Source organism: Lipomyces doorenjongii (genome assembly GCF_038497915.1).
Source record: "Lipomyces doorenjongii strain NRRL Y-27504 unplaced genomic scaffold V1508scaffold_6, whole genome shotgun sequence".
Lineage (NCBI taxonomy): Eukaryota > Fungi > Ascomycota > Lipomycetes > Lipomycetales > Lipomycetaceae > Lipomyces > Lipomyces doorenjongii.
In genome coordinates, this window is record NW_027118073.1 from 118,559 (window position 1) to 140,142 (window position 21,584).

Consider the following 21,584-nt stretch of genomic DNA (forward strand, 5'->3'; position numbering starts at 1 on the left):
CGCGTCAAGTGCGCGTCGTAGATTGCTATCTAACATTTCGCATCGTCCACTAAGGGCGCGACTTCATTTTCCTTCAGAAGTTTAGACCGACCTATCGTGTTCGTATCTAGTCGATTCCATTTAGTGAAACTAGTAGCTTACATCTTGCACTTGACTTATTTGAAAGAATTGCTATCGGCAATCTGGCGGCTTGTGATTAAGTTAAGTCAACTCACCGCCAAACCACACGACACGATCAAGACAAACCGGCAATTATTATAGACACTTCAGATAGTCAACTTTCATTATTTACAAATGCCGGCTGTTCAATCTTGGGAGCGGCTCAAGTTTGATCAGCCACTTGCTCCAAATGCTAACAAACCTATCGCCGTTTCGGAACTGTTGAAGAGGTTACAGGTACGCGATGTCCGGTATCTGTTGCGAACTACCGTGATGGTCTCTAATGTCATCGATAGGCTGTTCATGTCGAACTTGCCAAGTTTGATCAAGGTTCGGTGGACTTAAAAAGTGTCGACAGAGTTGCAAAGGACTTAGTGTCCACCAACCTTCTCCACCACAGAGACAAAGGCGTGCGCGCATATGCAGCATGCTGCCTGGCGGACATGTTACGTCTATATGCACCAGATGCGCCATATACTGCTACTCAGCTGCAGGTGAGTATAATGGTTACAAGGATATTGAGAACGCATGCAAGCTAACTGGTCGATCTCAAGAGCATTTTCGAGCATTTCGTGCTCCAACTGAAGGGTCTCTCTGATCCCGACTCGCCTTACTTTCTACAGCACTGTTATTTGCTAGAGAGCTTGTCACAGGTGAAAAGTATAGTGCTTGTATCGGACTTGCCTAATGGTGAAGATCTGATGGCGGATATCTTCACGATGTTTTTCGACGTCGTTCAGTAGGTGTAGTTTGGCGAGACTTTATTATATTACTCACTTACGGAAACATAGGCCCGATGGACTTAAAAATCTTGAGTTCCACATGGGAGAAATCTTAGTCCAATTAATCGACGAGGCACCCACAATCCCGTCGGACGTGGTCACGCTCATCCTCGCTCAGTTTCTACGCGCAAAGTCAGTCGAAGATAAACCCAAACCAAGCAATTATACCAAGACGTCAAAAGTACAGTCTTCATTATATCAGTTGCCGCCGGCGTATAACATGGCGAAGACTATTTGCATTAACTGCAGCGATCGAATGTCGCGGTACATCTCGCAATACTTTACCGACATTATCTACGATATCTCGACAAAATCCTCAGCTGATGACATATCCGACACCGATCTGGAAGAATTGAAGAAGGCTCATAGTCTAATTGTCGTAATATGGAAAGCTGCGCCAGAAGTCTTGCAAAATGTGATTCCTCAGCTCGAACAGGAGATCTTCGTCGATAACACACAGATGAGACTTATGGCGACTGAGACTGTCGGATTGATTGCAGGAGACATTCCCGGCAGAATAAATTTTATTTCGGCTCATCCGACTTGCTGGGATGCTTGGTTTGGACGACAAAATGATAAGAATCCTTCGGTTCGAGCCAAATGGGCTGAGGGATGCGCATTTATTTTGGGAAACCGTACGGATATTGTCAAGGGAACTGTTGAAGGGCTCGCCGCTAAACTCATCGATAACGATGACAAGGTTCGTTTGGCAGCATGCAAAGCAATTGGAAACTTGGACTACAAGTGTATCGTTCGGAAATTTCGAAACGAGCAAGTGCTTATCAATCTCGCCGAACGCGCCAAGGACCGTAAATTTGCTGTTCGCGCGGAAGCGATCAAAGTTCTCGGAAATCTGTACGATGTCGCCTATGAGGATATGTAAGTGGTCAACTCAATAGCGCTCCTGTTTGTAAGCTAACACCAACCAGTGCTTCGCAAGATGAAGACATCATCGCGCAACTGGGTTGGATCCCATCTCGTATATTTGAGATATTCTACCTGAATAACAAGGAAACCACTGTGCTGAGCGACTATTGCATTTATGAACAACTGATGCCCTTTGACGCAGACGATACAAAGAGAGTCACGCGAATGCTTACTGTGGCCAAATATCTCGATGAAAAACCTAGAAAAGCATTTAACGCCATTCCTATCCGACAGCGAACAATGGCCCAAATCTTACGAACATTCGTTGAGCTGTGCGAAAAATACAATGTAGGTTTTGGATTAATACACCAAGCGCATTTAGAATGTAACAATACTGACTGTCATAGGGTGGTGTGGTAGATGATAAAGAGAGCGAGGAACTAAAAGGAAAGCTCGATCGTCTGATAAAGTGGATGTGCGAGCAACTTCCTGACTCGTCCAAGACGGAGGCTCACTTGACCAAATTCTACATGATGAACGATCGACGAATGTATAAGCTCGTGAAGGACTGCACTACTTCTGAGTCAGATATCAAGACGGTTCATAGAGCTCTAGTAAGTGCAAACTTTCACTAGATACTCAGCAAAACTCCAGATGTGCTTACCATCTTAATAATAGATGGAGATAAAAAATAGGCAGGGTGTGTCAACTATACTCGAGACGCTGATGCCGCTTATGTATCGGAGCAGCTTGATATTCTACAATAGAAGCAATATTCCCCCTATTGTTGAAATCTCAAAACGTACCAATAATGGACTTAGTGCAGTCGCCCATGAGTTGCTCAAAGTAAGAGACATCGCATGAATAACATTATATGTCTTCTTCTAATCAATGTTTCAGGATATTTCGACGTCGATGCCAGCTGTCCTGAAGGCGCATATTCAGGATTTGACTCAAGAAATTCAGAAAAATGAACCTGGCTTTGACGGAAGCATAGACACTTTAAAGGCCTGTGCCGGATTTGCCAAACGCTTCCCAGAGGATATGCCACAAGAACGACAGTTCCTTGAAGCACTTTCCAAATTTGCCACTAGTGGATCTCCTGGAGAGGCCAAGCATGCTGTTAACATTATACTGCAGAGTAGAAAGAAGGACGCATATGCCCGTGATTTGCTAGTCATCGCAATGAAATTTGACATGTCAGATCCGGCCTTTATCAGTCAATTGGCTATTCTAGCAGAACTAGTCCGTGGTGCATCCGCGATTGTTGAACCTAAGATTGACAAAATTACTGGATTCCTGATTAAGGAGGTACTTTTGAAGAATCTGGTAAAGGCCTCAGAAGACGATAAGGACTGGGTCGATGACAGTCAGTTGGAAGATGACTGTAAAGCAAAGATTCTAGCACTGCGGATAATGGTCAATCGATTGCGTGCTGCTGAGGAGGCCGAGACGGCAAAAGAAATTGCACAACCCGTATTGAAACTTCTGAATTGTTTGATCGCCAACTCGGGCGAAATGTCGAAGGAGCAAGATACTCCGTAAGATACTTCCTGGTTTGTTAATACCGTGTGTCATCTCTACTAACACAGTGGAAGTCTTCATTTTAAGTCACGACTTCGTCTAGCCGGTGGACTTCTACTTCTCAAACTTGCCAAGATACCAGTTTATGAAAAGATGATACAACCGCAAGATATCAATCAATTGGCACTCTTGGTGCAAGACAGAGACTTCCAAGTTCGCCAAGCCTTCATAGATAGGCTAAAGCGGTATCTAGCAGCGGACTCGCTACCGGAGACGTACATTCCGATTGTATTCTTAATGGCGTATGAACCTGAGGAAGAGGTTAAAGACGAGCTCATCACCTGGATAAAAGCTCGGCTGGCAAAGCAGCAGCAGCAGAAGGCAACGATTATGGAACGGTGCTTTGCACGATTATTGCATATGTTGGCCCATCATCCAGATTATGGAACTGATGTCGATGACCTGCTTGATTTTGCTCAGTACATTATATTTTATTTGAATGCAATAGTCACTGAGCAGAATATCTCGTTAATTTTTTACTTCGCTCAGCGCGTCAAGCAAGTCCGTGATGCGATTTCGGAGCAGACTAGTGAGGTACGTATCGCTCGTTAGGAATCACTCACAACAAGTACCAACTAACCGACTTCATAGAATCTCTATTATTTGTCAGACCTTGCACAGGCAATAATCAGACAATTTGAGGAGGCTCATAATTGGTCAATGCAGACGTGGCCGGGCAAAGCTTCCTTACCAGCTGATTTATTCCGAGCCATGCCTACCGCATCTTTTGCCCAACGGGTAGGTATTTTTCGAGACGTCATGAGATTACGAGCTAATCGAATAATTCAGATTGCCCATACTACATTCTTGCCTGAGGGGGTAGTCGAGCGACTGCCACACTTAGTGAAAGTTAAAACTCCAAAATTGAAAGCGACGCCAGCTGCAAAACCCGTCGCGACATTGACCGCTAGCAGTGGCAGCAAGAAGCGGAAGTCTAACGAGAGTGGCTCTAAGAAGAAGGTAAAGAAAGCCCCGGATTCCGATGACGAGTGGACTGGAAAGTAATCGGCTTCCTGACATGAAAGCTGTTTTGCTTACTCCATCTGGAGGCTTGATTGATGAACATGTACACTAGATTTAGGAAGACTTAGCTTGTTTCGTAATATGCTTTGCTGTTATAATGATTAATGATGGTGAGCAACAATATTGGTATGATTATGTAGTTTCTGCGATTATTCTTGCAGTGATTGATTATTTGCGTCTACCCGGATAAATGATCTAAAAACAGAGTGAAGCATATAATTATGAATAAATGCGATCCCAACCAATAACTATAGACAATTACACCTAAACTCTAAGATTCACCAATACCTATACCATACCAATAAAAACAACAGAGAACCAAACAAAGACATTACTCCGGATGAATATGATTGTTATCCTCATTTTCGTCATAACCAATGCTAGTATTTCCACTTTGTACGCTACTTGTATCGTTTCTCCCAACGTTGCCGCCGTCACTGGGGACCACATACATTTTCTCTCCTCGGACCAGTAGAAAGTAGCCAGATATTGTCATGAACAGCCAACGAATCCAGAACCTCAGAGCTTCAAACAAATTGATGAGTTCAGTCGACGTGACATATCTAGCAATCAATCCGCCTCGGGCTGCAAAATTTGGTTCGAGCTCCTCTTTCCCGAATGGCTCCATGATATACTTGAACTTCTCGCTAACTAGCTCGTATTCTTCAACAAAGTAGTTGTCACTGACCAAGCGCTCAAGAGCTGTTGCTCGACGCTTCTTCTTGCGCCAGTCCCGATACAATATCCAAATGCCCGTTCGGAAATTGTCGAATGGATTTCGCAGATAAAAATCGCGCTTCGTAACTTTTCGGCCGTTGTGATACATACCTTCTACTGTTTTGGAGAACATATTCCACACAGTGATACGATTATTGGCGGTTGCAACTAGATATTTTCCGTCCACCGAGACAGTGAGATATGTGTACATAGGAGCGAACGAGCCCTCGACATGCGCTAGTCTTCTCGTGTCTGGTTCAGGGATAGAGTAGAGTGGCGTGTTCTGCACATGATAGTTCCAAACGTATAGTTCGCCATTTGGGCCGCCCGAGACAATGTGAGTATCAGTAATGACGAAATCATGATCCGAGACTGTAGTAAACATCGGATATGGCGCATAGAGATCTGGCGCATTAAACATCATTACATTTTTCGTCTCTCCTGTCCTTAGTTGCAAAATGCGAAACGATGTCCCGGATAGCTTGTGCATTGAACTGGTAGGATACCAATGGACGAGAACGACAGCGTAGTGAGAGGTCATCTTCATGTTCCGAACAACGCAAAATTGCTCCCGCGGACTGTCGTTGGTCCAATCACGCGACAAGTTGACATCCCAAAGTAATTCTGATTTGCCATTATTGCACGCAGCAAATACTCCGCAGCGCGTAGACGCAAATGAAAGCGACTGAGCCGACCATGACTTCGTCGCGCTAACAGTATTCAGTGTGGAAAGTGAGGCTGAAGATGAATATGACGACGGGATAGACGAGCTAGAAGCGGACGCCAGGTGTAGAGACGACACAGCTTGATAACATTGCAAACGAGCAGGGTTATCAGGCGAGCCAGTCCAAAAGAAGACCATATTCGGCGAGTAGAGTGCCAACAACAAGTCACCATTTGCAACATATCGCTCAGGAGGCGGCTCTTGTAATCTCCATATTCTTTCCTTTTTTCCAGTTGAGGGAGAGTGTCGCGATATTTCATATCCTAGAGCAATATCGCCATTTTCTGAAAGTAAGGTACATTCCTCCATGACGAGATTGCTCTGATTTGGTAATGAGAAATCCAATGTCGATATATCTTGGTCCATTCCCCGAAAAATAGTCTTGCTCGTTGAAGTTTCTGGCGACACGATACCGTAAATGGTGGATACTGAACGAGGGTTTTCCTCTCTTGCGTCGATCGACTGCGCAAATAGTTTTCCCGCATCCGTGTAAGACGGCTCAAGCGTGACATATGTTGGTCCAGATCTTCCCTGACCGGGAGCAGCTAAATCGATAGTTCTTGTGACTCCTTTCGATGGAGGAGGTGGTAACGATTTGGACACTGACTTGGTTGTCTTCACGCGTCCCAATCCCGCACCACCAACTGTAGGTTTGAAAGGCCTGTTCCACATTGCCGCAACGTATGCCGCTTTGCGCCATGAAGCCTGTGGCAAAACCGACGAAGTTGCGCACTTTAGTATGCTTCCAAGGATCAAAGACTCGTCATAGCCGAAAGATTTCGCGATTGACTTCCATATACGAACGTCTTGGGAAGGATGATGAATCACTGAATAAAACCGTTTACAAACTAGACCCAAAGCATACGCACGGTGGATATTGCTCGACATAACAGAGCTATTTGATGACGAATCCTTTGGTGAAAGGGTCAAGTACCCTGCTAGAGCATTGCCAAAAGAACTGCTAGATAACACGGTGCTCTCCCGTCGGCGAGGTCCACTGCTGCTTTTTATACCGTGGCATGGCTCTGGACCATCTGATGACAGAATAACGATGAGGAAAATATCAACCAGTGTTTCTGTAGGTAAATCAAGGAACGAAGACGGCATGTCCGCTTAACTTCTTGACGGGATTGTCGATCCCCACTCTAGCGGATGGGAACAGCTGCTCGGCCAAATTAAGGGAGAGTACGCAAGCCCGATGGGCTGCGACAGAGAGAGTATATAAACGTTCGTCTTGTGTCCTGTACGGAGCTGACAATCTAGAAATGGTAAGCGTACATTCGTCAAATCTTAGAACGATAGTCTTAGAACGAGCGAGTTCGAACTCAGGCGAAGTGCCAGTTGGCGAGGGCGAGCCGCACGTTGATAGACTCTTGTTCACTCATATATTACGTTACCACTTCAACATTTTGAACATTGTGAACAAAATGCTGAAGTCCGATACCACCTTGTATGCCAGATGGAAAGGAGACAAGTCTCAACGTATGCTACTCACCCGAAGGGGTTTCGTTCAAAGTGCTATATGAGTTGAGAACACAGGCTTGCCCGCGCATGCACTTTACAATTTTGGACGCTTTTTTTCGGGTGCCGAAATTCTGGAGATAGGTATTCACTTTTTCTTCCAATTCTCCTTGTATGCAATAACAATGCAGGTAGATTGAAGTACGCGGTACACTATTAGAGTACTTCGACATCTCACGTCGAATTATCACTATATAATTCAGTATAGAAGGTATTCCACACTCACTGATCATAATGGCGACGATTGATACACATTCTACTCCGCCCAATTCTTCTTCGCCAGCACCAGATGAGCATGAAATCATATTTACTAGCTTTGGAATGTTTATAATAGATGAGATACATCATCTGGACGGTACAAGTGAATACGATGTCATAGGAGGTGCAGGTACGTATGCGGCATACGGAGCGCGATATTTTTTGCCGTATCCCTTGTCGAAGGGTGTTGGATGGTTCGTAGATGCTGGTAGCGACTTCCCACAAGCTATCAAGGAGGAATTGTTTAGTCTGCAGACGACAATGATCTTCCGAGAGGACCAGACACGACTAACTACAAGAGGGTGGAACGGATACGGAGAAAATGAATTTAGAGGTAACCTTGGCCTGATACGATTAACAAATCGACAGCTAATTCTAGCATAGAATTTCGATATACGACACCGAAGAAACGGATCGTAATGGAAGATGTCATGAGTACGAAACTTGTAGAGTCTCGAACATTTCACCTTATATGCTCCCCGGGAAGGGCCCAAGATCTCATTGAAGGAATCGTGCAACAGAGGAAATCTATGAAGAAGGATTTGCCGTTACCAGTTATTGCGTGGGAGCCGGTTCCAGATTTATGTACGCCCGAGCATCTGGATGCATGCTTAGCTGTTCTGCCGATGGTGAATATTCTGACACCAAACGCAGCGGAGGCGGCTGCCTTTTTTGGGCTACCGGAGCCGTGTGAGAAGGAATCTCTCGAAGCAATTGGTTTACGATTTTTGCCCTTTATGGGAGAAGACGCTGCGATAGTCATCCGCGCGGGCTCTCATGGCTGTCTGATCTTGTCCCAAGGGCACGCACCATTGTGGTTAGAAGCTTACCATACACCTTTTCCCGACCGCGTCATTGACCCCACAGGAGCGGGAAATACCTTTGTCGGGGGACTTTGCACCGGTTATGTTCTTTCCAACGGAGACATAATAGAGGCATCAATATACGGCAACGTTGCAGCGGGTTTATCAATAGAGCAAGTTGGCCTTGCAAAATTTACTCTTCCTAATGACGATGGGCAGCCGGAATTGTGGAACGGATCAAGAGTGATGGACAGAGTTAAGGAGTACAAAGCGCGTATAGGTCTATCACGAATACCGTAACGTATATCTTACGCATGTCATTATAGAACTTAGTAAATGGTCTATCAAAAGACTTCCGGTAGATGCAGTGTGCGCACCGCTGGAGTGTATATGGTAACTGATCCTTCCTTGCCGGAACAGAAAAAACTCATACGGCCGTTGAGAGTTATCTGTGTGATAATTTCCCACGTCATCTCATCGTACTTTCGCACTGACAGCCCTGCAGATCCCAGCTTATCCCTTCACTCTAGAAATAAGTCATCTTTTCCTAACAATAACCTTCCTACTGTAACGTGGTTCCCGCGAGGTAGTGCCAACGTTGACTCTCAGGCAAGTTTTATGTCAACTCTTACGTCAAGTCTGATCCTATAAGTCTTAACCCAGATTCCCTCTATCAAATCGCCTGTGGGCACAAATACTCATCTGCCCAAAGCTCCTTAATATTGTCAATGCTTAACGACTCCAAAAACTTGATAATCGAATTAGAAGCGAGTCGAAGACCTCGCTACTCATGTATTCCTTCTTACAATAATAGTCAAATCATCAAGTCTATCACAGCATGTTTCTCTATATAATAGCGCTGAACCTTCTCGGTTAACTAAAGACGTCGACTTCGCCCGAAGTGGCTGTATCAACAATTCTGAACAACCTATTTCCTTCTTGAAGTCCATCATTTGCTCGTTCATAAGCCTCATCACTTCTATCCAACAGCACCTCTAGCTCATCATCGGAAAGAATAACATCGCCTCTCTCTTTGACGACGAATTTTTCCAATCCATTATCTCCTAATAACAAATTCGCTATGTCGTCTTCAGCAGTAATCGCCTTGGAGCCGCCAAGGAGACTTCGAAATTTACCCCTTTGAATAACCAGCTTTTCGAGCTGTCGTTTTGCGTCAGCCTTCTCAAGCATAGTTTGCTCAACAGTGTTTGCGGTTGCAAGACGGTACACAATAACAGGGCGGGTCTGTCCAATTCTGTGCGCACGATCCATGGCTTGCAGATCCTGCTGAGGATTCCAGTCGCTATCGAACAAAACTACAGTATCAGCTGACATAAGGTTAATCCCGAGACCACCGGCACGCGTTGAGAGCAGAAATAGCCTGTACTCCGGATTGTTGTTGAAATATTCAATTGCGATCTTCCGATCCTCTTGCTTAACTTGTCCATCGAGACGACACACCTTCCACCCTCGAAGAATCTCAGCCCAGTCTTGAATTATATCTAGCATATTTCGGAATTGACTGAATACTAAAACTTTGTGGCCTCGCTTGAAAAGCTCTGGCATAAGCCTGTCCATTAGAAGCATCTTGCCGGAGTCATTGACAATGGATTCGTTAGGGAGATCGACGTTACTTTGTGCGTCATCCCATGGAGTGTAGAACAAATGTGGAGAATCGCAAGCTAGCCGGAGCTGCATAATCAAATTTTGGAGCTTCTTATTATTGACTGCCTTACCTATCGAGTATTTAGTATAAATATTTAAGATTGTGTAGCTCGAATTTTCAACATACTAGCTTTCACCACCTCTCTTGCATGCGCTTCCTCTTCGTAGTCCGACTGTGATGGATAAAACTGATCCACTAGGTCCTCCGGATTCTCCAACGCCTTGAAGTAATCCCTATCGGAAAGCTCCTTATATTTACCCGCGCTCTTCTTCGCCGCCTGTCTCTTCGACTTTCGTATATGACCAACGCCATCGCTTTCTGGTGATGACGACCTGCTAACAATTACTGTTTTCGCATCGAATTTGAGTTTCTTGTTTTGCGTGCCAGATTCTTTCTCAGCTTTTCGCTTGGTGCCGTTGGTTTCCATGATTCTCTCCAGTAGATAGTCCTTAATGTCATGCGCCAATAAATGTCGATAAAACTCCTGCTGCGTAGCCGTCATCGGTGCATATAACAAGTACTCTCGTTTTGGCGGTAACGAATATTCCACTGCAAAAATAGTGAGTGTGTATTTACCGAAGAACTGTAAACGTGATTTACCTACCATCAGATTTCAATCGTCTCAGTAAAAAAGGTTTCAAAATCGCATGCAAATTCGACACAATTTTGGTTCTGTTTTCCTCATCAATTATCTCCTGAGGGCCATTCTCCCGTTGCAGTGCTGAGAAATCGAACCAGCTCTGGAAAAGTTCCAAATCATGGAAAATATCCGGCAATAAAAAATTTAGCAGAGACCATAATTCAGCTAGATTATTCTGCAAGGGTGTACCAGTAAGAAGCAGTCTGTTTGCCGAATTGTATGATTTGAGTTCCTTGATCAGCTTGCAATTCATGTTTTTGATTCGATGACCCTCGTCAATAATTATGTATTTCCATTGTAGTTTGCCCAGTAAGTTTCGGTCGTTCATGATGATGTTATAGCTCGTCACCACCAGAGGAAATTTCTCACTGATTTTCTTAAAAAGAACACGTTCACGCATCTCGGCACGCTCTTCGGGAGTACCATGGTAGAGAAGAGCAGGAATAGATGGCGTAAAACGCTCAATTTCACTGACCCAGTTGGTCAGTGTTGAAAGAGGAGCGACGATCAGAAATGGGCCATATGACCCTTTTTCTCGGAGGAACGCTAGAAATGCGATGGTCTGCAATGTTTTTCTACAACACAGCTTAGCAATAGTGATAAGAGCCACAAAGTTGAGAAAGCGGACTCACCCAAGACCCATTTCATCAGCAAGGATACCATTTAGTCCATTTTCGTACAAAGAAATAAGCCATTCCACCCCGGCAAGTTGATAGTCTTTCAGAACACCACCAGTTACCAGAGAAGGTTGTCGAGCTGAGGCAGAAAGTGGATGCGATAACGGCTTTGCATCTTTAGATTCTTCAGCCGCTGCTTCCTTGAGGGCCTGGGATGTGTTCTTGGCAGATGCAAACTCCTAATTGAAGATCAGCATTACTTCTATACCTTCATCCGTCCTCATTAAGCCAGTTTCCTTACATCTTTGGAGATATAGTCAGCAATGCTATATTTCGAATACTTGCCATTAATTTTGGGTTTCCGTGAGCTCTTTCTGGGACTGATCTTAGCCGCCTCGGAATTGGAGGGGCCACCGTGTCGCGTCAAGACATTTGAAATGACGGTGGCAGATTTCGACTTCTCCTCTTTCTGTTGGTTCCTCTTTTCAGCAAGAGCTTGTGTTTTTGCCTTCTCTTGCTGTTGCTGGAGTAGTCGCTCAGACAGAATTGATGCATAGACTTTCGATCGTTCAATTAAAAACCGCAGACGGGTAAGCCTCTTGTCTTGATCGAGAGCATTAAATTCTCGCTGCTCCTGTTCCAATGTTAGTTAATCGCCATAGTGTTCAAAGATATAGTACCTCGGATATTGGTTCTGGTGATGAAGTAGCAGGTGGAGTAGGTATTTCCACGGAATCTATGCCCGAAAATGCTTCAGGACATCGTCCTTTCAAATTCACCGCTGTAGAACCACTGGTTTCCATCGTTGTCTGTTCTAGTGGCTTCATTATCAAAGTTCTGCCCAGTGTGAAGCCACGGTAGATGTGATCGTCGAAGAAGGCGCCTCTGAAGGCGAGGGCTGAGTACTTGCAGTCGACGCGACGCGAACGCGTCATGACATGACATGACATGACATGACATGAGGTCGAACCCTAGGGTCTTTGTGAAACCGCCTGGCTCTTCAAACGGACAATACTGAGCCATTCCAGCGAACATACTCATCTGCAATAACAGGAATACCTGGTCAAGTTTACCTATATATTACAATACATTCAATTCAAAGTAGTCTATATTACAGATTATTCAATCCATTCGCAATATCAACGTATATCATATTTGAACAAAGCGTAAGATCAAACTGTGGCATTACACTCTACGGCTATTTCTATTGATAGTACTTGATTGCTTAATTCTTTATCTTGCCAGTCAATTCTGGGACTGCATCGAAAAGGTCGGCAACAAGTCCGACGTCTGCAATTTCGAAAATAGGTGCATCAGCATCTGCTTTACTATTAGTCCAACATACTTAATCAATTTTGGGTATTGACATAACATACCCTTGTTGATAGCAACAATTGTCTTGCTGTCTTTCATGCCGGCGAGGTGCTGAATCGCGCCGCTAATACCAACGGCAATGTAGAGATCGGGCGCAACAACCTTACCAGTCTGGCCGACCTGTAATGAATTGTCCGCAAATCCGGAATCAACTGCCGCACGACTGGCACCAACGGCTGCACCAAGAGCATCTGCCAATGGATAGATAATCTTATCAAAGTTCTCCTTGTCTTTAAGACCGCGACCACCAGAAATCACACGCTTTGCGGAGCCAAGATCAGGGCGCTCAGTTTTAGTGAGTTCCTCTGAGACGAAAGTGGTCTGCGAGCTTACCGCAGGATCCACAGCATCTTCAATTGGCGCAGGGGATCTAGACGTAGTCGGTTCGGGAAATGCAGAAGTGCGGACGGTAATGAGCTTAATAGGATCCTTGGATTTGACAGTCGCGACGACGTTGCCAGCGTAAATAGGTCTGACAAATGTATCTTCGGACTGCACGGCCGTAATATCACTGATCTGCTGGACATCGAGTAAAGCAGCGGCACGAGGGAGTATATTCTTGCCGAACGCAGAGGCAGAAGCGAAGACGTGCGTGTAGCTTCCACCCTTGACGTTCTCGGCAATCAAAGGAGCCAATTTCTCAGGGAGACTCTGTATGAATCCAATAATTAGCGACCACTGCGATAATACTATGCCATACATTGCGCTGCACACAACGACGTACATAGTAACAATTTTAACGAAAGGATACGTACACGGTCGTACTCAGCACTCGATGCAGTCAGTATCTTGGAAACACCATCAACCTTTGCAATCTCAACAGCCGCAGCCGAAGCTTTTGATCCCGCAAGCAAAACAGTGATCGGGCCGCCGACCTTTGCCGCAGCAGTAAGGACAGAATAGGCTGGTGGTCCCGTCTCAAGAACTACAAGTGACGACAATGAGCGCCGTAGTGAAGAAGAAATCCGAACTAGTTTAGACGCTGGTCGTCGCAGAGCCGAGCTCAAGTGGGAAAAAGCCATGTAGTTACGTATTTTACTGTAGCTAGGTAAGAGCTGCTTGCCGTAGTTCGAGTTGTAGGATAGCGTATGCCGCCGCTGTCCGAGGTATTTTATTGCTGGTCGAAACAGATATAATGCCTCTGTCCATGATCCCCGCTAAAAAATGCGGAGCGTAGGGGTAGGGTATTGTTATGTGGAACGACCAGTATATCCGCATTTGCAACCACAATTATCATGACGTGGGAGATTTGCGCGTTGTTTGGATCTTTTCTCATCGCCGCATTGCGAATCGCTGGACTTAATGAATAGACGCATCCATCATCAAAAACACCAGCGACAAGCGAACCTGAATTAATCCGCCAATTCCCATCACCGACTGCGAATTTTAATTCTAAGTTTAGCGACGCCACACAATGGATATCATTTCGGCATCAGATCAGCCGTCAGAGCAGCCTGCTCTTGCAGCTTCTGACAATCCCGCCACTGAGCCCGCCAGGTCGCCTGAAGCAGATATTGCGATGAACGGTGTTGATAGTGAACCATCGAACGCGGTTGTCGACAAAACTACCGCCGAGTCTGTAGCAGATGATAGGGAAAGCAAGGAATTGACTGGTGAACCAGCTACAGTTACCGGAGCTGTGACAGTCGTGGAACCGAACACACAAGCTGAATCGAAGACCACGATTGTAGGTTCTGAGGAAGGTCCCGCTAGCGAAGAGCAATCCGGGATTGTGTTCACCGATGTCAAGGACGAAACATCACGAGAGATTGCTACCACAGTACCGATGGTTGTCCCGGAGACAGTTGAATCCCTAGAATCTGCTCCAGAGGCGGCAGCAGTAGATGGTGATACAGAAATTCCAGATGCCCTTCCAGTCGAGGAAACTGCCATTGGGGCCACCGGAGCTGCTGAGACCCAGAATAAAGCCGAAGAGGCTGCGCCAGAGCCACAACCAAAGCAAGAAGCACAGCCGGAGGTTCCTGTTCCAATGGACGTTGAGGAGTCAGCAACCAAGCCATCTGAGGAGACTACAGCTCCGACGAACGGTGAAGCCCATGCAGATAATAGTGGCGTGAACATTATCGTTGAAGAGACTGAGGTGCAGAAGAGAACATTAGAAGAGGAGGCAAAGTCCTTTTTGGTCGAGCAGACGCACAGTGTTACAATTCCTTCCTATGCAGCGTGGTTTGACATGAATAGCATCAATGATATTGAAAGAAAGTCGTTACCAGAATTTTTCAACAATCGAAATAGGTCTAAGACTCCTACAGTGTACCGTGATTACAGAGATTTTATGATCAATACGTACAGGTTGAACCCCGTCGAGTATCTCACAGTTACGGCCTGCCGACGGAATCTGGCTGGTGATGTTTGTGCAATTATGCGAGTACATGCCTTTTTAGAGCAATGGGGATTGATCAATTACCAGGTTAGTAGGATCATTACCTCATTAAAGGTATTAACAAAAACTGACTTTTGCCCAGGTTGATCCGGAAACTCGGCCATCTGCAATCGGACCGCCATTTACAGGACACTTCCGTGTAATAGCGGATACTCCACGTGGTTTGCAACCTTTCCACCCAGGTGCGGGTGCGATTGCTTCCGCTGGCCAGGCACACCCATCTACTGAACGCGCGATGACAGCTCCCCCGATCAAGCCAGATCTGAATTTGGAAATTCGCAAGATATTTTACGAAAACACATCGTCTGCGCTTGCTTCAGACACACCAAATGGCAATGCTCGGAAGACTTATAATTGTTTCACTTGCGGAAACGACTGTACGCGGGTAAGATATCACTCGATGAAGAATAAGCAGTACGACCTTTGCGCAAATTGTTTTCTTGAGAATCGGTTTCCTTCGTCTAGTCAGACGTCTGATTTTGTTAAGTTTGAGGACACGTCATATTTGGCCACTGAGCGCGATCAGGAATGGACGGACCAAGAGACTTTGTTGTTGCTCGAGGGTATGGAACTTTACGACGACGATTGGAACGCGATTGCCGACCACGTTGGATCGCGCACACGTGAGCAGTGCGTACTGAAGTTCCTGCAGTTGCCAATTGAAGATCCGTACTTAGAGAGCAAAACAGAAGAACTCGGACCGTTGCAGTATAATCACATTCCACTCTCACAGGCCGATAACCCTGTCATGAGTGTCGTTGCATTCTTGGCCAGTATAGTCGACCCGAAAGTTGCTGCGGCAGCAGCTCAGAGTGCTCTGCCGGAGATGACCAAGGCAATTCAAGACCAGCTCAAGAAGAGCACAAAGCCTGAATCGTCTCCTGCGCCTTCTGTGTCCGCCAATGGCGAGGATAAGATGGAGGTCGATTCGAGCACTAAGGAAGAATCTACAGAAAGCAGCACAGACAGAGAAGAAGGAGTGAATGGAACTGTGAAGAATGCTGCGTCGATTGCTCTAGGAGTTGCGGCTGCTCGTGCACACTTACTCGCTACAGACGAGGAGCGCGAGATGAGTAGGCTTGTTAATTCTCTTGTTAGTATGCAGACACGGAAATTGGAATTCAAGCTTGCCAAATTCGAGGAGCTTGAGCAGGTTCTTGAGGCTGAGCGCCGGGAATTAGAGCAGGCTAGACAGCAGTTGTTTTTAGACCGGCTTGCGTTTCAGAAAGAAGTTGCTGCACAGCAGCGTGCTGCTGCTGAGGTCTCTGAGAATATTGAGATGAGTGATGATGCTGTTGTGGCGCCGTCATTGCTGATTGGCCAGATCTAATCATGTCTAATGTCTAACGTTTTGCAATAATTTAACAACCTGTAGAATTTATAAAATGTGTACTGTATGTTTGTGTTGGTACGACGTTGGTTATTTATTTAGGTGTTTGTAAAGTTTCAAGAGTTGTAGTTACTATACTAGTGTAAAATATGCTTTTGTTTTACTATATTGCTTTTGTTTTACTATATACTAACCTATCTTTATGGTGAACTGTATGAACAGTTTTGTGGTTCCAAGCTATGTATCAGTGACTACTATCCCATTTTGTTATAGGTCCGCTTCCAGACAACTACGGGTATGAGGATTTCACAGCGATAGAGAGTGCAACCCGTCACTCAATGCTCTGCTCTCTCAGGTAATCATCTACCCCTTTGAAACATACACATTCTCATAACACTTGAGCACCAAGCAACGCAATACAATTAAACCAATCACTAGTAGTTAGGATCGCTTAATCCTGTGCTTACACTCACTAAGATCAACAGCACATTTGTCCCGTAACACCTGCACCGTGATATTGCCAACCAATGACCAAGGAACAAAGTGACCAAGGACCCGTTAATATTGCCACTGAGCCTCAGTGAAACTTTGACAAAATTCCCCCTCTCTCTTTTTTTCTAGCAATCCACCTCGTCTAAACATATGGAAGTTTGAAAAACTACTGAGACCCTGAGTAAATGTCCCACAAGTAGTCAAACCCACAACGTCATTAGATATTACAGTCACACAAAAATTCACATATACCTCATGGCTGGACCTTGTCTCAGTAGATGTCCAGCACATCTTTCAATATAACTCATAGCCGAAGCGACCAACAGGGGATGGCAGACTTCACTCGACACACACACAGCGCAACTCACTTTCAGCTGCACATGCCACTTCATCTTGTGGAAGTGTAAGGTAGTCAACCCTAACTTAGCTAACAGCCTAGACAACTGGAATAGATACAGCGACGACTGGCCCCTAACTTTAAGGTGTGAATCTGTCTTGTGAGCGAGCTTGCGCGGTAGTGGCGAAAAAAGGTCGCGAATAGTCGCGTAATTATGTGAGATTCGAACCGGTTGACGCCGTCTGGAGCGCAGAACTTCACGACACATATCAAAACAATAATATGTCGTGGACACCGATGAACTTCATCCGAAGAAACACGCGGCCGCATGAGCGGTGTAGCCAGGCAAACATGGAGAGATGTCATTTAGCCGTGTATATCTTGGGCCGCACTATTCGATCTCCGCCTAAGCAACAGAGCAGATCAAGACCGATCGCCCATGTGACATTACATCACACAAGCTCTCAAAGTAGACAATCGTAGCGGAAAATGCAATTTTTTAGCGGCGAAGTTTGGGCCACGACTAGTAGGAGGAGAGGACGGAGTCTATGGCATGGACTGCGTCGCGTTGTCAGCGAAGGTAGAGTTGTGCGTTGACTTATCACAACATCCTAAGTATAATGCGATTAGTAAATATTTACGTGAGAGTACTACTTTGAAGATAAGACGCGCCACTATGCAGGATTATAGCAGGGCGGCCGGCCAATAAATCGTAACAAACGACTTTAATAAAGCCGCATTTCACATTTACCTTGCTCTGAGGTGCTAATGAATGGTAGCAACTAATGCATCCGCAAAAAGGATGAATATAGAATCATCGTGGCGCCGATGAGGAGAGGAAAGGTCCGAGTTTCGGCCCCGATGCGAACCTTAATATACCTTCCCTGAACCTTGGGGCATTCCTGAACCTTCGGGCTCATCGAGAACTTGGCGGGTGCCACACCAGTCAACCATCATCCAACAGATACGAAAGACATCTAGACGACTGGAACTTGCCAATGCAAGCACTACGGCGCCGACGTGCACAATGGACACAGCAGCTGCCGCCACGGTTTCGACATTTCACATTGTCAGCTCGACTTCGCGACATATCCAGCAAACAGCAACCATCAGCCATTGCTCTCCCACAGTATAATATTAAGCATTTGGTCGCGAATCAAGACCTCTATATAAGGTCCTGCAATGTCCGCCGGCTTCCAAATGTTTCAAATACGGTTCCAGTTATAGCACAGCTCTATGGCAAGACTAATACTCTCCGGAAAGATCGCACGACTGTGTACACGCAACGAAAAGCTTTACAGAACCAACTGCATATAGCGAAGGATAAGACGCGAATCTTGGAACAACTCGGAAAATTGAAAGATGCAGGAAATGCGGTGGACACAGAGATTGAGGAATTGGAGCGTAAAATACGCGATTACATGGATCGAGTGCCCAATTTGATCCCTGAGGATTGCCCACTGGATGAAGAGCGTGTTGTAAAGTACATTTGTCCTCCGCCATCTGATCCGGCGGAACTGAAACGCAATGATGATGAGTTTATCCAGCCGATTGATTTTGATGATAAAACGCTAGCCGACCACGTCGATATCGGAGTACAATTAGGTATCATTGATCTGATGACGGCATCTAAGGTTTCAGGACATGCGTTTTATTATTTGATAGGCGATGGTGCAGTTTTGGAACAGGCACTAGTGCATTACGCGTTAGACAAGGCGCGGAGAAGAGGATTTAAAATGATGATTCCGCCGTCGGTTGTTCGTCGGGAGTTTGCGCATGCGTGCGGATTCAGACCGCGCGATACGAATGGCGAACAGCAGATTTATAATATTACGATTGCAGGTGGAGAGCTTGGTAGTGGCGACGAGGGTAGATTATGTCTGGCCGGCACTGCGGAGATTCCACTTGCCGCATGGGCTAGTGACAAGTCGTTTGATGTAAAAGAATGTCCGGTGAAGATGGTCGGAGTGAGTAGGAGCTACCGTGCCGAGGCAGGGTCTAGAGGACGAGACACAAGAGGAATTTATCGTGTGCATGAGTTTACTAAAGTTGAGCTCTTTTCATGGGTACCGGGGCCCACTGAAGAGACTCCTGAAGGTGCCCCGACGTCGGCCGATATGCTTGAAGAGCTGCGTGAATTACAGGAAGACATAATAAGCGGCTTGGGTCTTCATGCCCGCGTCCTAGATATGCCTGGTGCAGACCTCGGAGCGTCAGCGTATAAAAAGTACGATATCGAAGCGTGGATGCCTGGTCGTCAAAACTGGGGTGAAATCACGTCGGCGTCGAATTGCACGGACTATCAATCTCGGAGACTCCATACGCGGGTCAAGGTTGACGGGAGGACGCTAACATTTGCGCACACGCTAAACGGCACTGCGATGGCAGTTCCGCGGGCTATCGTTGCGATTTTAGAGAATTATTATGATCCGGAGAGGAAAGCTGTCTGGATCCCGAAACCTCTTAGAAAGTACTTTGATAATCGTGCATGGATCGAGCAACAATAACCGTCCGTGATAAGTTTGTCAAAATTAGCATTTGTATATAAGATAAAGCTTTTTGCGCCTTAAAGTTCTACTTAAAACATGGAAATAACAATACAATAGTGTACATATTTACGCTCCAACCAACCAGAAAGCAAAAACCATACAAGGCACGCACGACTGAAATAAACATACACACCATATTGCGCACCACGTCTACTTCCGACTACTATTCAGCAGCAAGAAGATGCTTTCTGTCAAATCTTCCGCTCCGTAGAATCCTGCCCGCCGGACTTCTTCGCTTTGCAGATCGCGATCTCCAAGCACAATCTCAAGGTCCCTAGATTGACTGCCAATCCACCTGTTAATGAAACGAGCAGGATCATGCGCCATCTGGGTGAAAAAATCTCGTCTTAGCTTAGACGTCAAGAGTTCTTGGATAGCGACTCCAATCTGATCATCCAATGCATGGATCTCGTCCTGATTAGTATGCCAATTCGCGAGCACGTTCTGAAGATTTTGTCTTTGTGGGCTATCCACTTCGACATCGATGTCATACGCAAACTCAGCCTGAGTAGACTCTTGATCCAGTCGTATGGTGTAGTCAATCACAATCGGATCAAGTGGTAAGAGATGTGGCCCAGCATATTCAATCATTTGTGCAAATGAGATGCGGTCATGATTATTAAATACCTGACGTAACGCGTCATCACAGTTTATTGTCCGCTTCTCATCCGGATCTTGCAGATTATGAGATTTGATGTATTGCCATAATCCCATCACAACCTCCTGTCGAGTCTGCTCTTTCAATCCGCCCAGCACGTTTGATAACGGGGGAGAGAGCTTGAACCGTTCTGGTGACGTTGCAAGGTAGAATGATATACGAGCATTGACATCAGTATCGCCCTTTCTCTTGATATCGACACTGTCTGTCATCGGCTGCGGCTGTAGACCGGGATTGGTCTGCTGGTTCCATACCACGATATTCCCATCTGGGTACAAATCTTTGGGTCTATCAAGCTCGATCGCTATGCTCTGGAAAAAGCTCGTGAACTTGCGGCGGTGAGCTGAATCGATAGGTGTGTTGTCGTCAAGAAGTTTGCCCTCAATACGCAGGATCCATGAAGGGATTGTTCCAATATCAAAATCAAAAGCATTTTCGTCGAGACGATCCACTGTCTGCCACGGCTGATCAATTACAGTGTTTGAAATAAATATCCTCAATTTCTTGCGTTCCTACATATTGTTAACATCGCCCATCTATACACCAAACTAGAATATACCCACCTTTGTGCCCTTTGCGAGAGTATCCTCAATATCCAACCGCTTGCGACTAATCGTCGCATCCATATTCTGCTCCACTTCTCTCAACTCTCTATACAACTTCGCATCAGGAATCAGCGCCTCGATTTTTGACGGAATATTCTTCTCGACAGGACGTCGGATATACCGCTTATCCATCTGCGCCTGCGCCTGAGCATGGGCCGCCTGGACATGCTGAGCCTGTACTTGCGCGTGGTGCGGGGCGGCGACTTGTTGAACTTGTTTTGGAGGTAGTGGCGGCTGTTTTCTGTGTGGCCGTGAGCTAGAACGAGGAATGCTTCCAGCGGGCAGGGGCGGTGGAACGCCAGGGCGGACGTATTGACTCATTATCCTACTTTCTATAGGTGGAAAGTCTTAATTGTATATTCAAAAATTTGAAATATGCAATGGGGAGACTGAATTGGCGTGACTCGACTTGCGGACAAAGATCTGTGAATTGATGATGATGTGGGTTGTGAGGCGAATCGTCTCCCTGAGAAA

The 21,584-nt window shown here is 45.8% G+C and overlaps 8 protein-coding genes across 8 annotated transcripts; 4 read left to right on the plus strand and 4 right to left on the minus strand.

Moving 5' to 3' along the window:
• The first annotated feature begins 34 nt into the window (after nucleotides 1-34).
• V1508DRAFT_437309 (armadillo-type protein) lies at nucleotides 35-4,657 on the plus strand. The gene is made up of 11 exons (XM_066942139.1): nucleotides 35-396; nucleotides 456-653; nucleotides 714-898; nucleotides 951-1,820; nucleotides 1,871-2,156; nucleotides 2,216-2,422; nucleotides 2,487-2,654; nucleotides 2,709-3,349; nucleotides 3,407-3,926; nucleotides 3,984-4,130; nucleotides 4,182-4,657. Exons 1-11 carry the CDS (start codon nucleotides 295-297, stop codon nucleotides 4,395-4,397), a joined length of 3,540 nt encoding a protein of 1,179 aa, XP_066797995.1. The 5' UTR covers nucleotides 35-294; the 3' UTR covers nucleotides 4,398-4,657.
• Nucleotides 4,552-7,358, minus strand: V1508DRAFT_410819 (uncharacterized protein). The gene has a single exon (XM_066939373.1). It carries the CDS (start codon nucleotides 6,961-6,963, stop codon nucleotides 4,747-4,749), a length of 2,217 nt encoding a protein of 738 aa, XP_066797996.1. The 5' UTR covers nucleotides 6,964-7,358; the 3' UTR covers nucleotides 4,552-4,746.
• V1508DRAFT_241892 (Ribokinase-like protein) lies at nucleotides 7,263-9,025 on the plus strand. Its single transcript, XM_066936361.1, has 3 exons — nucleotides 7,263-7,461; nucleotides 7,513-7,969; nucleotides 8,020-9,025. The coding sequence occupies exons 2-3, from the start codon at nucleotides 7,612-7,614 to the stop codon at nucleotides 8,736-8,738; spliced, it is 1,077 nt and encodes a 358-aa protein (XP_066797997.1). The 5' UTR covers nucleotides 7,263-7,461; nucleotides 7,513-7,611; the 3' UTR covers nucleotides 8,739-9,025.
• On the minus strand, nucleotides 9,025-11,888 carry V1508DRAFT_241925 (SNF2 family N-terminal domain-containing protein). The gene is made up of 5 exons (XM_066936362.1): nucleotides 11,707-11,888; nucleotides 11,377-11,600; nucleotides 10,709-11,319; nucleotides 10,231-10,653; nucleotides 9,025-10,174 (listed from the first exon to the last, which is right to left on the minus strand). The coding sequence occupies exons 1-5, from the start codon at nucleotides 11,707-11,709 to the stop codon at nucleotides 9,312-9,314; spliced, it is 2,124 nt and encodes a 707-aa protein (XP_066797998.1). The 5' UTR covers nucleotides 11,710-11,888; the 3' UTR covers nucleotides 9,025-9,311.
• Nucleotides 11,889-12,417: 529 nt separating this feature from the next.
• Nucleotides 12,418-13,867, minus strand: V1508DRAFT_437313 (uncharacterized protein). Its single transcript, XM_066942140.1, has 3 exons — nucleotides 13,491-13,867; nucleotides 12,738-13,386; nucleotides 12,418-12,681 (listed from the first exon to the last, which is right to left on the minus strand). Exons 1-3 carry the CDS (start codon nucleotides 13,755-13,757, stop codon nucleotides 12,587-12,589), a joined length of 1,011 nt encoding a protein of 336 aa, XP_066797999.1. The 5' UTR covers nucleotides 13,758-13,867; the 3' UTR covers nucleotides 12,418-12,586.
• A 654-nt stretch (nucleotides 13,868-14,521) lies between these two features.
• On the plus strand, nucleotides 14,522-16,469 carry V1508DRAFT_402348 (SWIRM domain-containing protein; the record flags this gene model as incomplete). The annotated part of the gene is made up of 2 exons (XM_066938478.1): nucleotides 14,522-15,166; nucleotides 15,222-16,469. The coding sequence occupies 2 exons, from the start codon at nucleotides 14,522-14,524 to the stop codon at nucleotides 16,467-16,469; spliced, it is 1,893 nt and encodes a 630-aa protein (XP_066798000.1).
• A 1,478-nt stretch (nucleotides 16,470-17,947) lies between these two features.
• Nucleotides 17,948-19,909, plus strand: V1508DRAFT_410832 (uncharacterized protein). Its single transcript, XM_066939374.1, has one exon. The coding sequence runs from the start codon at nucleotides 18,297-18,299 to the stop codon at nucleotides 19,803-19,805; it is 1,509 nt and encodes a 502-aa protein (XP_066798001.1). The 5' UTR covers nucleotides 17,948-18,296; the 3' UTR covers nucleotides 19,806-19,909.
• On the minus strand, nucleotides 19,834-21,549 carry V1508DRAFT_410833 (uncharacterized protein). The gene is made up of 2 exons (XM_066939375.1): nucleotides 21,069-21,549; nucleotides 19,834-21,017 (listed from the first exon to the last, which is right to left on the minus strand). The coding sequence occupies exons 1-2, from the start codon at nucleotides 21,429-21,431 to the stop codon at nucleotides 19,998-20,000; spliced, it is 1,383 nt and encodes a 460-aa protein (XP_066798002.1). The 5' UTR covers nucleotides 21,432-21,549; the 3' UTR covers nucleotides 19,834-19,997.
• Between the last annotated feature and the right edge of the window lie 35 nt (nucleotides 21,550-21,584).

Coding starts and splice junctions, on each gene's coding strand:
- V1508DRAFT_437309 (XM_066942139.1), top strand. CDS start 295: ATGCCGGCTGTTCAATCTTGGGAGCGGCTCAAGTTTGATCAGCCACTT. Junction 899..950: donor ATGTTTTTCGACGTCGTTCA/GTAGGTGTAGTT, acceptor ACGGAAACATAG/GCCCGATGGACTTAAAAATC. Junction 3,927..3,983: donor TTTCGGAGCAGACTAGTGAG/GTACGTATCGCT, acceptor CCGACTTCATAG/AATCTCTATTATTTGTCAGA.
- V1508DRAFT_410819 (XM_066939373.1), bottom strand. CDS start 6,963: ATGCCGTCTTCGTTCCTTGATTTACCTACAGAAACACTGGTTGATATT.
- V1508DRAFT_241892 (XM_066936361.1), top strand. CDS start 7,612: ATGGCGACGATTGATACACATTCTACTCCGCCCAATTCTTCTTCGCCA. Junction 7,970..8,019: donor CGGAGAAAATGAATTTAGAG/GTAACCTTGGCC, acceptor ATTCTAGCATAG/AATTTCGATATACGACACCG.
- V1508DRAFT_241925 (XM_066936362.1), bottom strand. Junction 11,320..11,376: donor GCTGATGAAATGGGTCTTGG/GTGAGTCCGCTT, acceptor GCTGTGTTGTAG/AAAAACATTGCAGACCATCG. Junction 10,175..10,230: donor AAGAGAGGTGGTGAAAGCTA/GTATGTTGAAAA, acceptor AATACTCGATAG/GTAAGGCAGTCAATAATAAG.
- V1508DRAFT_437313 (XM_066942140.1), bottom strand. CDS start 13,757: ATGGCTTTTTCCCACTTGAGCTCGGCTCTGCGACGACCAGCGTCTAAA. Junction 13,387..13,490: donor CGAGTGCTGAGTACGACCGT/GTACGTATCCTT, acceptor GGATTCATACAG/AGTCTCCCTGAGAAATTGGC. Junction 12,682..12,737: donor AATTGTTGCTATCAACAAGG/GTATGTTATGTC, acceptor ATAGTAAAGCAG/ATGCTGATGCACCTATTTTC.
- V1508DRAFT_410832 (XM_066939374.1), top strand. CDS start 18,297: ATGCAAGCACTACGGCGCCGACGTGCACAATGGACACAGCAGCTGCCG.
- V1508DRAFT_410833 (XM_066939375.1), bottom strand. CDS start 21,431: ATGAGTCAATACGTCCGCCCTGGCGTTCCACCGCCCCTGCCCGCTGGA. Junction 21,018..21,068: donor CTCTCGCAAAGGGCACAAAG/GTGGGTATATTC, acceptor AACAATATGTAG/GAACGCAAGAAATTGAGGAT.